This window comes from Phascolarctos cinereus, unplaced genomic scaffold (genome assembly GCF_003287225.1).
Source record: "Phascolarctos cinereus isolate Bilbo 61053 unplaced genomic scaffold, phaCin_HiC Scaffold_4;HRSCAF=312, whole genome shotgun sequence".
NCBI lineage: Eukaryota > Metazoa > Chordata > Mammalia > Diprotodontia > Phascolarctidae > Phascolarctos > Phascolarctos cinereus.
Window position 1 is genome coordinate 211,694,795 of NW_027555847.1, and position 16,976 is coordinate 211,711,770.

The 16,976-nt window shown below is 37.5% G+C and overlaps 1 protein-coding gene across 3 annotated transcripts in view; it reads left to right on the forward strand.

Moving 5' to 3' along the window:
* Nucleotides 1-16,976, forward strand: part of CYTH3 (cytohesin 3) — a 145,539-nt gene that overhangs the window by 120,641 nt on the left and 7,922 nt on the right. For all 3 annotated transcript variants that reach the window (XM_078152900.1, XM_020965339.2, XM_078152901.1), the window contains 5 exons: nt 1,768-1,886; nt 4,843-4,923; nt 8,947-9,059; nt 12,734-12,882; nt 13,150-13,261. In XM_078152900.1, the coding sequence (XP_078009026.1) occupies nt 1,768-1,886; nt 4,843-4,923; nt 8,947-9,059; nt 12,734-12,882; nt 13,150-13,261 (574 nt within the window). The remainder of the gene's footprint in view (nt 1-1,767; nt 1,887-4,842; nt 4,924-8,946; nt 9,060-12,733; nt 12,883-13,149; nt 13,262-16,976) is intronic.

The following is a 16,976-nucleotide window of genomic DNA, read 5'->3' on the forward strand; positions in this document are numbered from 1 at the left end:
CCATCTTGGCTCTGCCCCCCCAACTGAATTTGTAACAACCAGCTAACACAATGAAGGTGGCTGACCACATATATCATATTCCATGATCAAAAAAAGAGCCTGCACATCATCTTTCAAGAAATTATCAAGGAAAACTGTCCTTTTAGAACCAGAAGGCAAAATAAAAATGGAAAGAATCCACTGATCACCTCCTGAACAAACAAACACAATAGGAGACTTACAGTCTCCTATATTTCTATCTTTGTTGTTGTTGTGTTGTTTTTAGTTGTGTCCAACTCTTCTCGACCCCATTTGAGGTTTTCTTGGCAAAGATACTGGTATGGTTCACCATTTCCTTCTCTAGATCATTTTACAGATGAGGAACTGAGGCAAATATAAGAGACTTGCCCAGAGTCACACAGCTAGTAAGTATCTGAAGCCAGATTTGAACTCATGAAGATGAGTCTTCCTGATTTCAAGTCCAGTGCTCTATCCATTGAACCACCTAAATGTCCCAAAATCATGTTAATAATTTAGATCAAAACCATATGGCTATTTCAATAAATGTTGAAAAAGCTTTTGACAAAATCCACTTGGTTTTGTTAAAAACTCTAGAAACCATAGAGATAAAATAGATCTTTCCTTAATGTCATCATTAATCTATTTAAAGTCCAAAGCAAACATTATATGTAATGGAGAATAAGATCAGAAGTAAAACAAAGATGTCCGTTATCACCTCTAGTATTTAACATGCTAAAAATGCTAGCTCTAACAATAAGACAAGAAAGAGAAACTCAGGGAATTTCAGGGAATAAGCAAAAAGGAAAGAAAATTTTCACTTTTGATATAATGGTGTAGTTAGAAGACCCTAATGGGTCAAATAAAAATTAATTGAGACAATAACTTCAACAAAGTTACAAGTTATAAAGTAAATCCACAAAATCATCAATATTCATGTATGTAACCAGCAAAACACAGCGTGAAGAACTAAGGGAAATTCCATTCAGAATATCAACAGAAGGTATTAAATATTTGAGATGTACCCAAGAACTATATGAATTCATCTACAAAATACTCTTTGGAGAAATAAAGAGAGACCTAAATAATTAGAGAAACAATTAATTGGTTATGGGTAAGTAGAGACAATATAATAAAAATGACAGTGCTTTATAAATTAATTTACTTATTGAGAGCTGTACCAATCAAACTCCTAAGGGAATCTTTTATAGACCTAGAAAAAAGTAATGTAACTCATATGAAAGAAAAAATGATCAAGAATGTCAAGGGTAGGGGGCAGCTGGATGGCACAGTAGATAGAGCTCCGGCATTGGAGTCAGGAGGAACTGAGTTCAAATCTGGCCTCAGATAATTGACACTTACTAGCTGTATGACTCTGGGCAAGTCACTTAACCCCATTGCCTAGCCAAAAAAAAAAAAAGGAATATCAAGGGTAGTAGTGAAAAAAGGAAGAGAATGGAAGGAGGTCTATCAGTACCATTGCTCAAACTGTACTAAGTAGTAATCATTAAAACAGTTTGGTACTGGTTAAAAAATAGAAAGGCTGATCAGTTAAACAGATTTGAATACATAACAGGTGGAAGCAAACAAACACATTAGTATGGTTTTTGATAAACCCAAAGACCCAATTACTAGGTAAAGGACTCAATATTTGACAGATATTACTGGGAAAACTGGTCAGCAGTCTGGCAGAAATTAGGTTTAGACAAACACCTCATATCATGCCAAGCTCTAAACAATCAGTACTTTCTCTCTTATGTTCCTCTTCAGGGAATTCAGTTTCTTATAGAAAATGACCTGCTGCAGAGTACCCCGGAAGACATAGCCCAGTTCCTTTATAAAGGAGAAGGACTAAATAAAACTGTAATTGGGGACTACCTTGGTGAAAGGTAAGTGGAAGAGAATGAAAAGTCATTTTTTTTTCCAGAAGTATTGCCTGCAGTAGATACCTCATTTCAGGTTGTGTATAGTATACATTATATGATGGATTCTGGAGTAGATATTGCTTCTCTGTTATTTTTGCTCTCATTTGACACTTAAAAAAAATTTAATTACCCATAGATCAATCTGTTAAATCTAATGACTCTTAGAATCTCTTGCTGGCTATGTCTCAGTACCCTGAGTGACCTGAGCAGATTATTTTTTCTTCTTTGTCGTCAGGTGAGTAAGGAGTAGTGGGGATGACCTGATGGGTGTTCTGGGGCTTAGACAGAATATCATTAGTATGGTATAGTATACATGTAACATACTCTCAGTGTTGCAGCACAGGCTATTTCGCATTAATTGTATGACATTTGTATAACTCTAGAAATTGAATTAATTGTATGTTAATAGATGTGTTACTATTTTTAGAATGGCATTTTTATTATGAATAATCTCACAGTCCCAAGCTGGGAGTAGAAACAAGTTTTACATTCAGGTTCCCTCTACCAAAACTATTTACTAAAGTAAAACTAAGCAAAATAAGTTTTCAGAGTTAAAACTCTTTTAGGTCTAAAGGATTGCCAGTGCCTTTTCTTGAACTTCTAGCTCACTAAGTAGCTCCTCAAAATCCTGTAAAAGTTTTGTAACTTCGGGATAATATCATTCAGAACACAGTATTTCACTGATGTCAGTAATATAAATATATAATTCCTGTTGAGAAGACCAGCCCCTACTTTTTTTTTAACTTAAGGAGCTTCCTGGAGACCTTCCTGTAAATGGTTATAATGAGGGAGCCAAATCTAAAATCATTACCATAAAATGAATAAGTAGTCTGATGAAGTGCCAAGTACTTCTTTGGAAAACTGAATGAAAATGCAAAGGGAGTATTTTCAGGACCAGTATGGCTGTGGTTTGGATGCACCTGCAAAGGCAGAAAGGGAGAGTCAAGGTAAAGAAATCTGCTGTTTTAGCCAGAAGTAAGAGATGATAAGAGGTGAAATTGATACCATTGTGCTTTCATCACTACTATTAAATCTTCTAGTTCTTAATTGCTTATTTGAAGAGGGACAGGCTATGAGCTGGGCTGTGTTCCAGCCTTATATAGCTAATATGTCTTTAAACCAATCTTTATTAGAGATATGGAAAGAGGGAATAAATACCCAGATTTGGGTGCATTTCTTTTAGTTCCAAGTGAAATAGGTTGCCTTTTAAGGTAACTGATTTGAGAGGAATCCCACTAAGAGACTGCTGAGTTTTCTGAAAATGCATATTTAAGCTTTGTTTGCAGAGTTCATCTCTCCCTTCCCTATTCATTCTCTTTTTCATCAATTTTCAAGATTTCCCCAAAGCTTTGTATTGTAAGGATTTTTCTTCCAGTTAGTTTTGTGGTACATTCTTGGGAGACAAGCATTAAGCAAACCAGAAAAGGTGAGAGCTGGTATGTCCAACTTACAGGAAAACTGAACTCCTAAGATATGAAATCTTACCGAGTGTTTTGTCTTCCTTTTGAACATGAAATGCAAAGAGCAGGAGCTAGAAGATGGAACTGGGTACATAAGTGCACTATATGAAGGATACTAGTTATATGGAGCTCCTGAATAATATACATGTGAATCTGATTTTTATACTCTAAGTTCATTTTTATAGAGCCATATATAATTCATATACCCTAATGCTATGGCTAAAGCTTGGTTTCTGTCACATTTCCTGTAGTACACAGGGAAGGACTCTGCTACCCTTATTCCTTGCTATACCACAAAGCACTTTGAAGTAGTTCTGTCTCTGATAGAGAGATTTCTTTACATTCTCTTCTTACAGATTGACTTCTGAATAGACTCCCCTGGGGGAATGTCTGTCAGGTAATTCAGAACTCTAAACCACAGAGTTAACAAGCTGGACTGAGCCCCTAAACAACTCTAAAACCAACATGAAACAAAAGTGAAGCCCTATGTAGTGTTACAGTAATTATACCAACAGAAATAGTATCAAAATTTCTTTGTGAGACACAAGAGTCTTATTTAAATAATATTAGCAGAAAACTCTAGGTACATTTCTCTCACCCCATATAAATATGTTTTACCATTTTTAAGGCACTTTACTGTTATTCTGTGTGAGTTAAATAATTAATTTTGCACCTTGACATGGTTTGTGTAGTGTTTACAGAAAAAAATCTTGAATGTATTCTAATTAGCAAGCACTTTGTTTTAAGGTGTTGATGCCTTGTCTAGTATTCTACTGAATGTAAATTACAGGGTTTTCTGCTGTTAAACTATTTGAACTTGGATTTTATAGCTTGTATCTCTTCCATATTGCACCAGACACTCTGTAGCCTTTAATTAAGGCCAATTCCTACTTTGGTGTAGAAGTGGATCTGCATTTTACAGCTCTGATGTGTCTGCAACATGCCCTAATTGCTATGAGCCTAAATGTAAGGTGCCATCTTCGGCCTCAGGCTACATACAGCAATAGGTTGAAAATCTAGTTTAGTCACCTGTTTCTGTTCCACTCATTTATATTTTGTCACATTAACATAATTTTATAATTATGTCCCCATCTTGTTTGAAAAAATAAATTAACTTTAAAATGCTGTTTTTCTTTTAGAAGTCGATTCACTTCAGAAAACATTCCTACTAACTAGAGGTTGAGAGGATTTGGGCATAGTCAATGCATCAAGGTTTTGTGATTTATAACAACTCTTTATCTGATCTAAGTTCAGTTATTTTTAAAGAGAAATAAACATTAAAAACCATGATGTACAGTAAGACAAAACTTTTGAAAAATATTCATGAAAGTTTTGCCTGGTGAACAGAAGCTGTTTTCATTTCTTTCCTACTTCTAGACACATAGAAAGTATACTTTCAAAGAAAAGAAAAAGGTGAAAAGTCTTAGAACTACTTTCTTATCATAGGCTTTCTTTCCTAGAGATGAATTTAACATTAAAGTTCTTCAAGCTTTTGTTGAACTCCATGAGTTTGCTGATCTCAACCTTGTACAAGCTTTAAGGTAAATATATGATTATATCTTTAAATTATTCCAAATGCAATGTTATCAATTTTCTTTTTAGGATTTCACTCTATCTTCAGTTTTGAAGAAAAGTGTGGAGATTAGTAGCAGAAAAAATGTTTCTTTTTTTGGTTATTGATTTCACACAGGAAGTAATACTATTTTTAGAAAATATGTATGGTAATTAGGGAACAGCAGAGATGAAGTAGTGTGCTTTGCTAACGTGTTATTTTGTGCTATCTCAGTGCACCTCCCCTAAGTTAATAGTTTGTTTCCAGGTAGCAGTTTATATTTTGTGAGCATGTTATTCCATATGACCAAATTTGTGATCTATGCAAAAAAAGGAAATCACCCAAGACCCCTGGCCTTGTTTGTTTCTGATTCTGATAATACAGAAACTAAGATCACTGCTTCATTTCATGCCAACTGCCTTTGAACCATCAGACACTAACATCCATTCAGCCTCTACTAATAGGGTGACTGGATTCAGTTTGGAGATTAAAATATCTCCATCACCCTGTCCCTGATCACTCTCCCCCAGGATCAGTCATCTCAATCATGTAACTTCAGTTGAAAATTCTCTTTTGATTTGGATAAAATTAAATAATAAATTTTACAACTTTTTTTTTCAACCAGTGCTGATTTTCAATTCAATTCAACGTATTTTTATTGAGTAGCTCCTTTGACCCAGGCAAGAGAGGCAAAATAGTGTGGTGGATAAATTGCTGGCCTCAGTATCTGGAAGACCTGGGTTCAAGTCCTACTTTTGTCATATACCATCTGTATGACTCTGAGCAAGTTACTTAACTTCTCAGTGCCCAGGAAACTTTCTAAAATTATATGTTAGTTGTTGAGAAGGTGCCAGTCTGCATTGGTAGGAGAAGTTCTTCAGTGCGAGTTCCATAGGGAGCTCAATGAAATCACAGATCCAGTCAGGAAAAAAAAATACCTCTCTACCTATCTAAATATATATATGTGTGTGTGTGTGTGTGTGTGTGTGTGTATGTATATATGAATGTCCAGCATTGTTTTAGAAGCCAGAAATACCAAGACAAAAACAAAACAGTCTTTGTCTTCTTACGTTCTATTGGAATACTCTTCCCATTCTGGTTTCAGTGCTATCTGGTCTTTTGAACTTTAAGTTCACTAGGGCCACCTCAAGAGCAGAACCATAATAAAGCCACTTTTCATCAAGTAAATGAATTCCTGAAAATATCAGAGGAAAATAAAACATAGGTGGGAAAAAGTTAAATGTGGACACTTGTTCGCCCACCATAACAAAAGGCACCCACACACCGTAATACTTGTAAGTTTTATACTCCTTTCCTTACACATACTGCACTAAAATATATGTTCAGTGTTCAAAAATGCATCGCTGTGCCATGTTGTCCACCAGTTTTTAGCATTCACTGTATTGTCTAGTGGATGCTTTTGTTTTGGGGCAGGAACACAGACTGAATCCTCCATCAGGGTTTGTTCCCAGGCAACAGAGGCCACTATACAGGATTCTGCTGTTAATGATGGCTCTGCCTTACCACTGATATTTCGGTAGATCCTTGGAATAGGCACAGCCCTAAAGCTGTTCTCAGGCTGAGAAAAATGTAAAAATAATTTAATCTAATATTTTACTCTCTTATACCATCTTCCTGTACCCACTGTATTTTTTCCCACTATAATCATCTACTGTGCATCATCTTTTCTCTGCTTTAAGTCTTGCTTTAGTTGAAGGCTTGAAATAGTTCACTTCTTTCTAACATTTGTGTTATTCTTAAAATGTTTGAGCTTTGAGTGGAATAGGTTAAATATGCGAGACACAGTAGTCAATGACTATAGTAATCTATTATTTGATAAACCCAAAGACCCCAGCTTCTGGGATAAGAACCCACTCTTTGAAAAAAACTGCTGGGAAAACTGGAAAAGAGTATGGCAGAAACTAGGCATCGACCCAAATCTCACACCATATACCAAAATAAAGTCAAAATGGGTTCAGGACTTAGATATAAAGGCTGATACCATAAGTAAACTGGGAGAACAAGGAATAGTTTACCTATCAGATCTATGGAGAACAGAAGAATTCATGACCAAACAGGAGATAGAGAACATTATGAAAAGCAAAATGGATAATTTTGATTACATTAAATTGAAAAGTTGTTGCACAAACAAAGCCAATGCAACTAAGATTAGAAGGAAGGTAGAAAATTGGGAAAGAATTTTTACAACCAGTCTTTCTGATAAAGGCCTCATTTCTAAAATATATAGAGAATTAAGACAAATTTATAAGAACACAAGCCATTCCCCAATTGATAAATGGTCAAAGGATATGAACAGCAGTTCTCAGATGAAGAAATTAAAGCCATCTATAGTCATATGAAAAAATGCTCTAAATCATTATTGATTAGAGAAATGCAAATCAAAACAACTCTGAGGTACCACATCACACCTATCAGATTGGCCAACATGACAAAACAGGAAAATGATAAATGTTGGAGAGATGTGGGAAAATTGGAAACTAATACATTGTTGGTGGAGTTGTGAAATGATCCAACCATTTTGGAGAACAATTTGGAACTATGCCCAAAGGGCTACAAAAATGTGCATACCCTTTGATCCAGCAATAGCACTTCTAGGGCTATATCCCAAAGAGATCAAACAAATGGGAAAAGGACCCACATGTACAAAAATGTTCATAGCAGCTCTTTTTGTGGTGGCAAAGAATTGGAAATTGAGAGGATGCTCATCAATTTGGGAATGGCTGAGCAAGTTGTGGTATATGAATGTAATGGAATACTATTGTGCTATAAGAAATGATGAACAGGCTGACTTCAGAAAAACCTGGGAAGACTTATATGGTCTGATGCTGAGTGAAGTGAGCAGAACCCAGAGGTCTTTGTATACAATAGCAGCCACGTTATGCAATGACTAAGAATGTTAAACTGAACCCTTCTCAGCATTATGAGGATCTAAGACATCTCCAGAGGCCTCGGGATGGAAAATGCTGTCCACATCCAAAGGAAGAACTATGAAGTCGAATCGCTCTCACTTATTTTACCTTGTTGATTTTGTTTCATCTTTCTGATGGTTCCTCCTATTGGTTTTAATTTTTACTTACAACTTCACTAATGTGAAAATATGTTTAATGGGTATGTAAATGTAAAGCCTATGTCAGACTGTGTAGCGTCTTGGTGGGGGGGGAGAAAAAGGGAGAAAAAAAATTTTCAACTCAAAAGCATATGGAAAAAAAAATTTAAAAAAATAAGTGCTTACAAAAAAAATGTTTGAGTTTTGGGGTTCAACAATGCACTGAAAGACATTGGGCATATGCAGGTACTTCCCTCTTAATTCCACTTTTGAAAAATGCAGATCTCACAGAGAATGAGACAAATCAGGGCTGGTTTTTGAAAACATGAATCATTGAAAAACATTTCCCCTTAATTGCTTATTTCCTAGAGCATATTCACTTACATCCCAGTGTCTGACAACTTATTAGCCTCCTGGACTGTTCTTTATTTGTCCTTTGGGCAAAAACTTGGAATCCTTGAAGCACTGGAACAGGGGTTTTTTCCTCTTGTGTTTGGCTGCCTTCTCTTTTCTGTGCTGCCTCTTGTTAGAGCTGGTGAAACAGAATGAATGATAAGGTGGTTGGACTATATGTCCTCATTCCACTAATTTTGAAATGATCGGGTTACCTCTCGTGCATAAGTTATGTTGCTCCTCTTATGAATCAGTGCTTGTGGCATCAAAGTCAGAAAGAACAATCTTTTTGGGTTCACCATTATTAGCGTTACTCCTTCTTCATGTCTGATTGGCAGAACATTTGTATTTTTCTTCTACATGCGAGGCAGTACATACAACCATCTGTTGATCAGATTGGGACGTGGTGTGTACAGTGGAAAGAGCACTGGTTCTGGAAATACCTCTCATGGTTACTACTTGCATAAATTTGAGCAAGTCTCTAGGCATGTTTGTTTGTATATTTTTCTAAATATTTCAGCAGGATCATTTACTACTTTGTGTTCTTTTCAGGCAGTTCCTGTGGAGTTTCAGGCTTCCAGGGGAGGCTCAGAAAATTGATCGCATGATGGAAGCTTTTGCTTCGCGCTACTGTCTCTGCAACCCTGGAGTCTTCCAGTCTACAGGTGAGTGATAGTGTTTTTTAGATCTTCCTCTCAGTTCCCCTGTTAAAGTTAATATAACTCAACCTAGAAAAGATTGAGCTAAATTCAGTTCAGCAATGCTACCTGTGCCCTGTGGCCCATTACTGAAGCTCACAACTCCAGGTTCAGTCTTGAGGGTTTCTCCCACAAATATGTCTTTGGCTTGGGTCTTCACCCAGAGTTTCCCCTAAGAATATCAGCATCAGCTTTTGTCTAGATTGCCACACACGTAAAAAGGCTTCCATTGCAAACACCAGACTGAGAAAACATCAGCTAAAGGATTTTTTTTTTTATTCAACAGAAAATTCAAATGACTTGTACTTAGGCCCATTAGCAGTAAAACTGATTCCCTTTCCCTGTATGGCATTTAAAAAGGTTCAAGAGACATAGTTTCTGGGTAATTTAATCATTCTGTTAATAATGGCAGCATTTTAATAAAAGGATGGTCATTTGTCCATCTGCCTTAGACCAAAGACCCTTTGTGGCGGTGGGCTCACAGCTTCTGTGCCCTTGGAAGAGCAGGTTTTCCACAGGGTGGCAATCAACAACTGATAGATTAACAATTACTGAAGGAATAAATATTACAATGAGAGAGTGGGTTATATTACAATCAGGGTCTGGGGGTACATGACTTGGGTCACCCAAATATTGGTCAAAGAGATTTATCAATTTCCATATCACCTCTCTGACAAAAGGGAGGATCCACATTTTCCCAGACCTGTCTAAGCAAACGCACTGAGCAAGAAGGCAACTATTAGCCTAAACTTAGAATTTCTTTGTCTGTCTGATTAGATCTTGGCCTGGGTAAATCTCTACCTAAGATTTCTCACACAGGTTGATTTCTGGATAAGGAAGTAGAAAAAGGGAAAAACCGTGGTTCTGATTCAGTAATTAGTTATTAAATACAAGCGAGAAATAATCATTTAATTGATAGGCCTCTGCCCTCTGTGGAAGAAAAATTCAGCACACTGCTCTTTTAGCACAAACCTGTCAGAGAAGATATTATTAATTATCCATCCAAGTAGAACTGAGAGAGAAAAAGAGAGAGAAGGAGGAAGAGAGGGAGGGAGGGAGGGAGTTGGAGGGAGGGAAAGGGAGGGAAAGAAAGAAAGACAGACAGAGATAGAGAGAAGCACCAAAAGGTGGGGTTCCTTCTTCTTTGTCGTAATTCACAATGGCGCAGTAAATACCTGCCTCCTAGGGCTGTTTTGAGGATCAAATGAAATATGTGCAGGGCACACTGAAAATTTTTAAGTGCTATTTAAATGCTAATCATTATTCACATTATTATTATTATTTCTACTTAAAAGTTGTAGTATTCAGTAGTGAAGCAGAAATCCAGAGTTATGATTAAAGTAGGGTACAAAGTTCAATTTGGGTTTATCAAACAGAACTCCAGAAACGTTAATGTTGGGAGGCACACCGTTAGAGATGATCTGTCGTCTTTGAACTCTTCAGTATGGTCAAGTGTAGAGAACTAGGAACTTTCCTTAATTAGATTATTTCCTTATTTAGATCATTTGGTCACCCCTCTAATTTATTTTTCAGGATTCCTTTCTAAACTTTGACTTAGCTTTCCTTTAGAAACTGGTTAGGCCTTGGATAAGGATCACAAAAGCATTTGAGAATAACATTTGATTAAGTACTGATAGAACCAAATAACCTTTAGACCAGTAACTCTCAAGCATAATCTGTATTAATTAATTCTAAGATCTCTGTACCTGCTCTTTCGGTTTCATGTAATCAGGAGCAATATGCATTTTTCTGGTTGGTTCACTATAAATACTATGTTCTTTGCATTTTACTTCAGTACAGAGAATGCAGGAAAGCAATAGGAGGAAGAGCATACCTGTTCCCCATGCTATAATAGTATGCCAAATGAGCCAGGAAATCTGAAGATTCTCTCTTTTATACCAAATACCTGCTGTTATTCCAGGAGCACTTATGAATCATCTATACTCTCTTGGACACTTGATCTCTCACACATCTTGGAGGACTCCCCAGTCCCACATGTATACTTCTGAGGATTTCTGAGTAAGGGCTCAGACTCCCTTAATGAGGCCATAGTCATGGACATTACATTGTGAATGGCTGCATTTGCAACCTGAGACCCTCCAGAGGTAACTTCATAGGTCAGAAGTAATGCTTCCACCTTTCACCAAGAACCTATAAACTTCCCCTGATTTATAGTACTAACTTGGGTGGAATTTCCTTACTATATTTGGGGTTGCTAGTGAGTTGAGCAACTCCCCCCACTGGACTTCCTCCTCCCTGGGACCTATACATTTCTCTGGACTGCACTATTGTGGTACCCCCTAGCCCTTATTCCTACACATACATACATCAGGGTTGCTGTGACTCATGCAACCCATACTTATGTTAAGTCCCACCTTCCCAAAGGACCTACAACAGAATCATAGGAATTGACAGCGAGAAGGGACTTCAGCAACCATGTAGTCCAAACAATACACAAAAGGAAATCTGTACAACTGCTCCAGACGTGTAGCACTGTCCTAGGGTTCTTCTAATTCCCCCAAGCAAGTAAAGAACCTAAGGTCACTAGAGAGTCAACTCCAGTTCTGCATATCTGAAAAAGCCACAAGTCATATTAGTATTGAAGAACAAAATCTGGGTTTGCCCCTCCTTATCGTGGTTTTATGCTTGTTGAGCCTAGTTTCTGGTCCCTACAGCTACCCGCTTGAACCAGGTTCTTGGCCTTGGTTCAGGAACTCCTTGCCAGCCTACTGTTGCCTCCATCCACTGCCATCCTTGGGGCCATATGGTTCCCTGGACGAGCCACATGATTGCATTGGCCTCTCTCCAGGGAACTGACTTCACGTCTATGTCTCTTCCCTTTCAGTAGTCCGTTTAAGCACTTGAGTAATCTCCTTTTAAAGTCTAGGCTCTGTTTGTATAAAATATCTATGAATTTCAGTCAGTACCTAGAACAAAGGCCTCATCAGTGGGACAGTGAGAACTTTATACTAAATCTAAGGACTTCACATCTTGTCCAAGAGTCACAAGAGGAAGGAAAATTTACCATGCTCTTCTTGCCTCTGGCTTGTCTGCTATATACTATGCTAGTCTGAATATAAGCTACCCCTAAAACTATTCCACATAACTAAAATGATATATCATTGAAAGGAAACAAAAAGTTAGACATACGCTGAAAAACAATACTGATTATAGACCATATTCTGGTTTTAAAGAATCCAGATTTGGCCAGCATTTTGGGGTAGGAGTAGGGATGGTCTTCTAGGTTCCTATTTACTTTTGAGCCAGGCAGAATACAGAACCTCAACTCCCAATCTTATATCCCACAAGATATGAGGGGTTTGGCATGTGTCCAGTTGAACTGACCCTTCTGAATTGATTTTCCTCTAAGCCCTCTTCAACATTCTGAGACCTTGAGCTCTTCTAATGGGCTGGGTCCAACAAAGGGAAGAAGTCTATAGAATCAGCACATTTGCAGGTTCTGGTAGTCATCTAGCTTTGCCAACAAGAATGGTCTTTCTCATTTGAGTCACAACTAAGACTTGTAAATGGTTTTATTCTTCTGGGAACCTAACTGCCTATGTGGACATGTAAAACTAGCTGCAAACTTTTTCCCAGCCTTCCACCTCTGATCTCTCTGGTTTGCACTGGATTTGTTTCAGATACATGCTATGTGTTGTCTTTTGCAATCATCATGCTAAACACCAGCCTCCACAACCACAATGTGAGAGATAAGCCAACAGTGGAGCGATTTATATCTATGAACCGAGGCATTAATGAGGGTGGGGATCTCCCTGAGGAATTATTGAGGGTAAGTTGTACTAGAACTGTGAAAATGACACCTTAAAGTCAAGTCCTTTCTATGTGTCTCTCTCACCTTTAAAACAAATGTTCAGCTGTACCAGTTTCCATGTAATTGTTAATATTCTGTTATTTAAAAAGCAAATTTAATATGTGGTTAACACAACTGTCCTCAGTTTCTACCTTTCTTTATTTTGTATTCCATTTTTCTAAGGGCTAATAAAGAGGAGACTGTGTTTTTGATTTTTAATGAATTTACCATTTTCCCCCCTTACAGAATTTATATGAAAGTATTAAAAATGAGCCATTTAAGATTCCAGAAGATGATGGCAATGACTTGACACACACATTTTTTAATCCAGATAGAGAAGGCTGGCTATTGAAATTAGGTTAGTATGAGAACTGCTCATTCTGCTGCACTGCTTTTTGTGTTTCATCATTGGTTGCTGCCCCCCTTTAGCCCATTGCTGTAGAACTAATAGGAATTACTGCTAATTCAGCCCTGTTAAATGCTCCCTAATCTAAAGGCAGTACCTTTTTAAAAAAACGTAGTTCAGCCAAAATAATACTCTTGATGGTTGTACTTCAGAGTTAGTGATCTCTTGTTTGAATGGTGGCATGTCAGAATTGAGGCTTCAGCAGAAAAGGGCATTTTAATCTCTTAAAGTCTCCATGGCAGAGAAATAACATGCTAGGTTACATTGATCCATCCCAGAAAACTGTTAAGTAATTTTTATAGATAAAATTTCAACTCAGTTTTCTGTAAAAGAAGCAAATGCATTTGATCTCCAAATAGTTCTATGTGTGTCTTTATTTTCCCATATTATTTGTGACTTTCTCTTGGTTTGGTTTGGCTGTGATTTTCTTAATGAGTGGTTTAAATGTGCCTTCTTGTTTTCCTTCTGGCCTATGACTATCACCTTTCTGTTCTGTGACTGGCTGTCTCTGCTTATTCTGCATTTAGGAGGTACGTACCCAATGGCTTCCTGCTCTTCTTCAGTTGCTCGTTTCTGCCTTGATTTTCCTTTCCCCTTTGTTGGCTTGTGCAAAGCTTTACTTTATGGCTGAGTGATTCACTTGATCTCTACTTCCTCTGGACTTGCTTAGTAGTCCAACCTTGGAGATTCCTGTGCAAGTAGTCATTGGAGGAAATAAACCCAAGCAATAGGCTTGTCAGTAAAGTAATTCAGGTCTTTCTGAGTCATGGAACTGAAAGCCAGACTAGTTTCACCTCAAGGGAGTAAAAAGCCTCTAGTTTTACTATTTATTTACTAGTTTACTGTGTTCCACATTATATTACGCCTTAATTAAGATGTTTATTTAATGGTAAGGTGATTAGTTTAATAACCTTATTTCAATCTGGCGGCTATGAGAATAATTTTTTTAGCACATAAAATAGTTATGTCCAAAATAATTCCACTGATCTTTTACTTATGGGAAGATAAAATATAGCCATAGTTAAAAAAAATACTTAGGTTAAATTTTCCTCATTTTACATAAAATGAAGGATTGAGCTAGAAAATCTCAAAGGTCTCTTCCATTTTTTATTCTAACATATTTGTCAGTTCCTAGTCACTTGGTCTCAGCCCCTTTTGTCTGGACTCGTGCCTGATTTGTCAGATTGCTCTGATTTGGGGAACTGTGGCTCTTTCTCTTTCTTAAAATCTAGCATAAGATTGTTGAGACTGAGTACAGGTTCCGATACTGGCTTTTCTTCAATATCTATTTAATTTCATAAAAGGATAGGAACCAAAGTGGTTAATAAGCTTAAAAATGCCCCATATTTTAGGACCTTCTGAAAAACCTGTAGTTCATAAGGAAAGACGTAACTTAAAATATTAAGAATTATATTTACTAGCTGTGTGGCTCCAGGCAAGTCCCTTAATCCCAATTGCATCATGCCCCCCCCAAAAAAAAGAATTAGATTTGGGACCTAATTAAGGGTTAGGATAACATGCTATCTAATGACCAATAAAGACACAGTTTTCACAACTTGCTGTATGGTTGAACTAGGAAAATTCGTCTGGAATTAGAAGAACCTCATGCCTTTGTGGAAGGATGGAGAGGCAGTGTGGCCTTGGGAAGGAGACTGGATGGAGAAAATGAGGCCTGGAGCCTAAATGCCAGCTTGATTGCTAACTAAACCCACTAGACAGAGAAGCATTCTTTTGGCTTCTTTCTCATTGACTGCTGTTAAGCCCTTCCTAAAGCAGGGCGGGAGAGGGTGTTTATTGTGTTACTTTGTGTTTCTTGACCTGTGGAGCCTGTTCCACTGAGGAATTCCTACTCAGTCTCTGTTTGTAGGAGTTTAATATAGTACCAAATCCATTAATATAGTACCTAATCCATCAGTGCATATGCATTAGACAGGTGCTGATGGACAGTGAGATTAAGACCAGAATTGAATAGGTGGAGCAGATTGGAATGGATCACATTTGGGATCTACCCAGTGCTTTCAATGATCCTACATTTCTATCTTGAACATTGTCACAAAAGTCTGCCTTTGCAATTAATGCCAACATGGGGTTAGAATAACCATAAATGCAGGTGATCCAAAAGGGCAGTGGTTTTTAGCATATTGCCAGTGATGATTTGTGCACAAGAAGTGACATAAAAGGAATTACCAAAGAAATGTAAAGGGGTGGGGGGATAAGTAATGCAGCAAGAGAATGGATGGCCCAAATGTAGCACTGGTATTCACAAAGTGATAAAAGAACCAAGAGAAGGTATTGAGCACATTGGGTGAATCTTCAGTGGAGGATTTATGAAAAGATATATCCAACCATTGCACAGAATGAGAGGGATAGGTTGCAGTTTGTACCAGTGAAGGCAACGCTCATACTGGTAAGATCACAGATCCATTCAAATAGCAAAGCAGGTCCCTTACCATTCCAACTCTTGCTGCCTGTCCAGTTTTGATCGCCCTAAGGCAATTCAGCAGTAATAACAGCAATAATAATTATATGAGTGAAAGATCTGTCTCTTCTTAAAAGGACCACAAGGCAGCAAGTTTTCAGCTGAAAATGATAACTAATAGACTTTTGTTATTAAAATATATATGTATATATAACAATGGGCATTTTAACATAGATAGAAAGACATAGTTCTTGCTATCAGAGTTTCCATTATAGGGATATAAAAATATGGATCCACATAAGGCATTTTGCCAAATTTTTCCAGAGGCATTTGAGAAACTAAAACCAGAAATTTCTCTTTGTAAGCATAGTCAGTTGTGCAGGAAATCATTTGCTTATTTCACAGATATTATATTAGTTGGCTTCATCTTAATATCAAGATTAATTTTGAAGCAGGTGCCAAAGGTAGTTGTTTTTTTTTTAAACATGACAGCTTTTCCAGGGTATATGAGAAAATTTATGGAGAAACTGCCCTTCTGCATTGTGTTAAAATATTTTTAAATGACTATTAAATGAATAATTTATAGTTAACAAGCTTAAGAATGAATTGTGACCAAGACAGAGATAGGAGGACTTCTGCTTGTCTGAATGGAGCTAAAAGGAGTCAAGAAAGGGATGTAGACTTGGGACAAGTCATAGGAGAAGGGAAAATTCTAAAGGGAAAATTTGGAATTCGTTTTGTCTTGGTGTTTTGGGTTGTTGTTGTTGTTGTTTGTTTGAGACTAGGTCTTCCTAACTTGCTCAGGCTAGAAGGGCGGTAGCCGCCTCATGGGCCCAATTCCATTACTGATTGGCAAGGGAAAGTTGACCCTGCTCTGTTTCTGACCTGGGCTGTTTTGCACCTCCTTAGGCATCCTGGTGGCCCCAGCTGCTGGGGGCTTGGACGTAGTGCAAACAGCTGACCAGCTTTAGCTGACAGCACCTCAGAACTCCCAAGTTCAAGTGATCCACCAGCCTCAGCCTCCCCAGCAGCAAGGCACTACGGGTGTGCACCCCAACTCCCAGCCAACTCGTTTTGTTTTAAAGAAACCACGAGCAAAGACTCTTTGCCTTCTTTCTAGAGATTGTTGTGGCTCCAAGGCAAAGATGATGATGATGGTGGTGGTGGTGATGATGATAACAACAATAACAATAGTAAAAATAATAGTTAGCGTTTATATAGCACCTACTATGTGTATTATGATTGTTA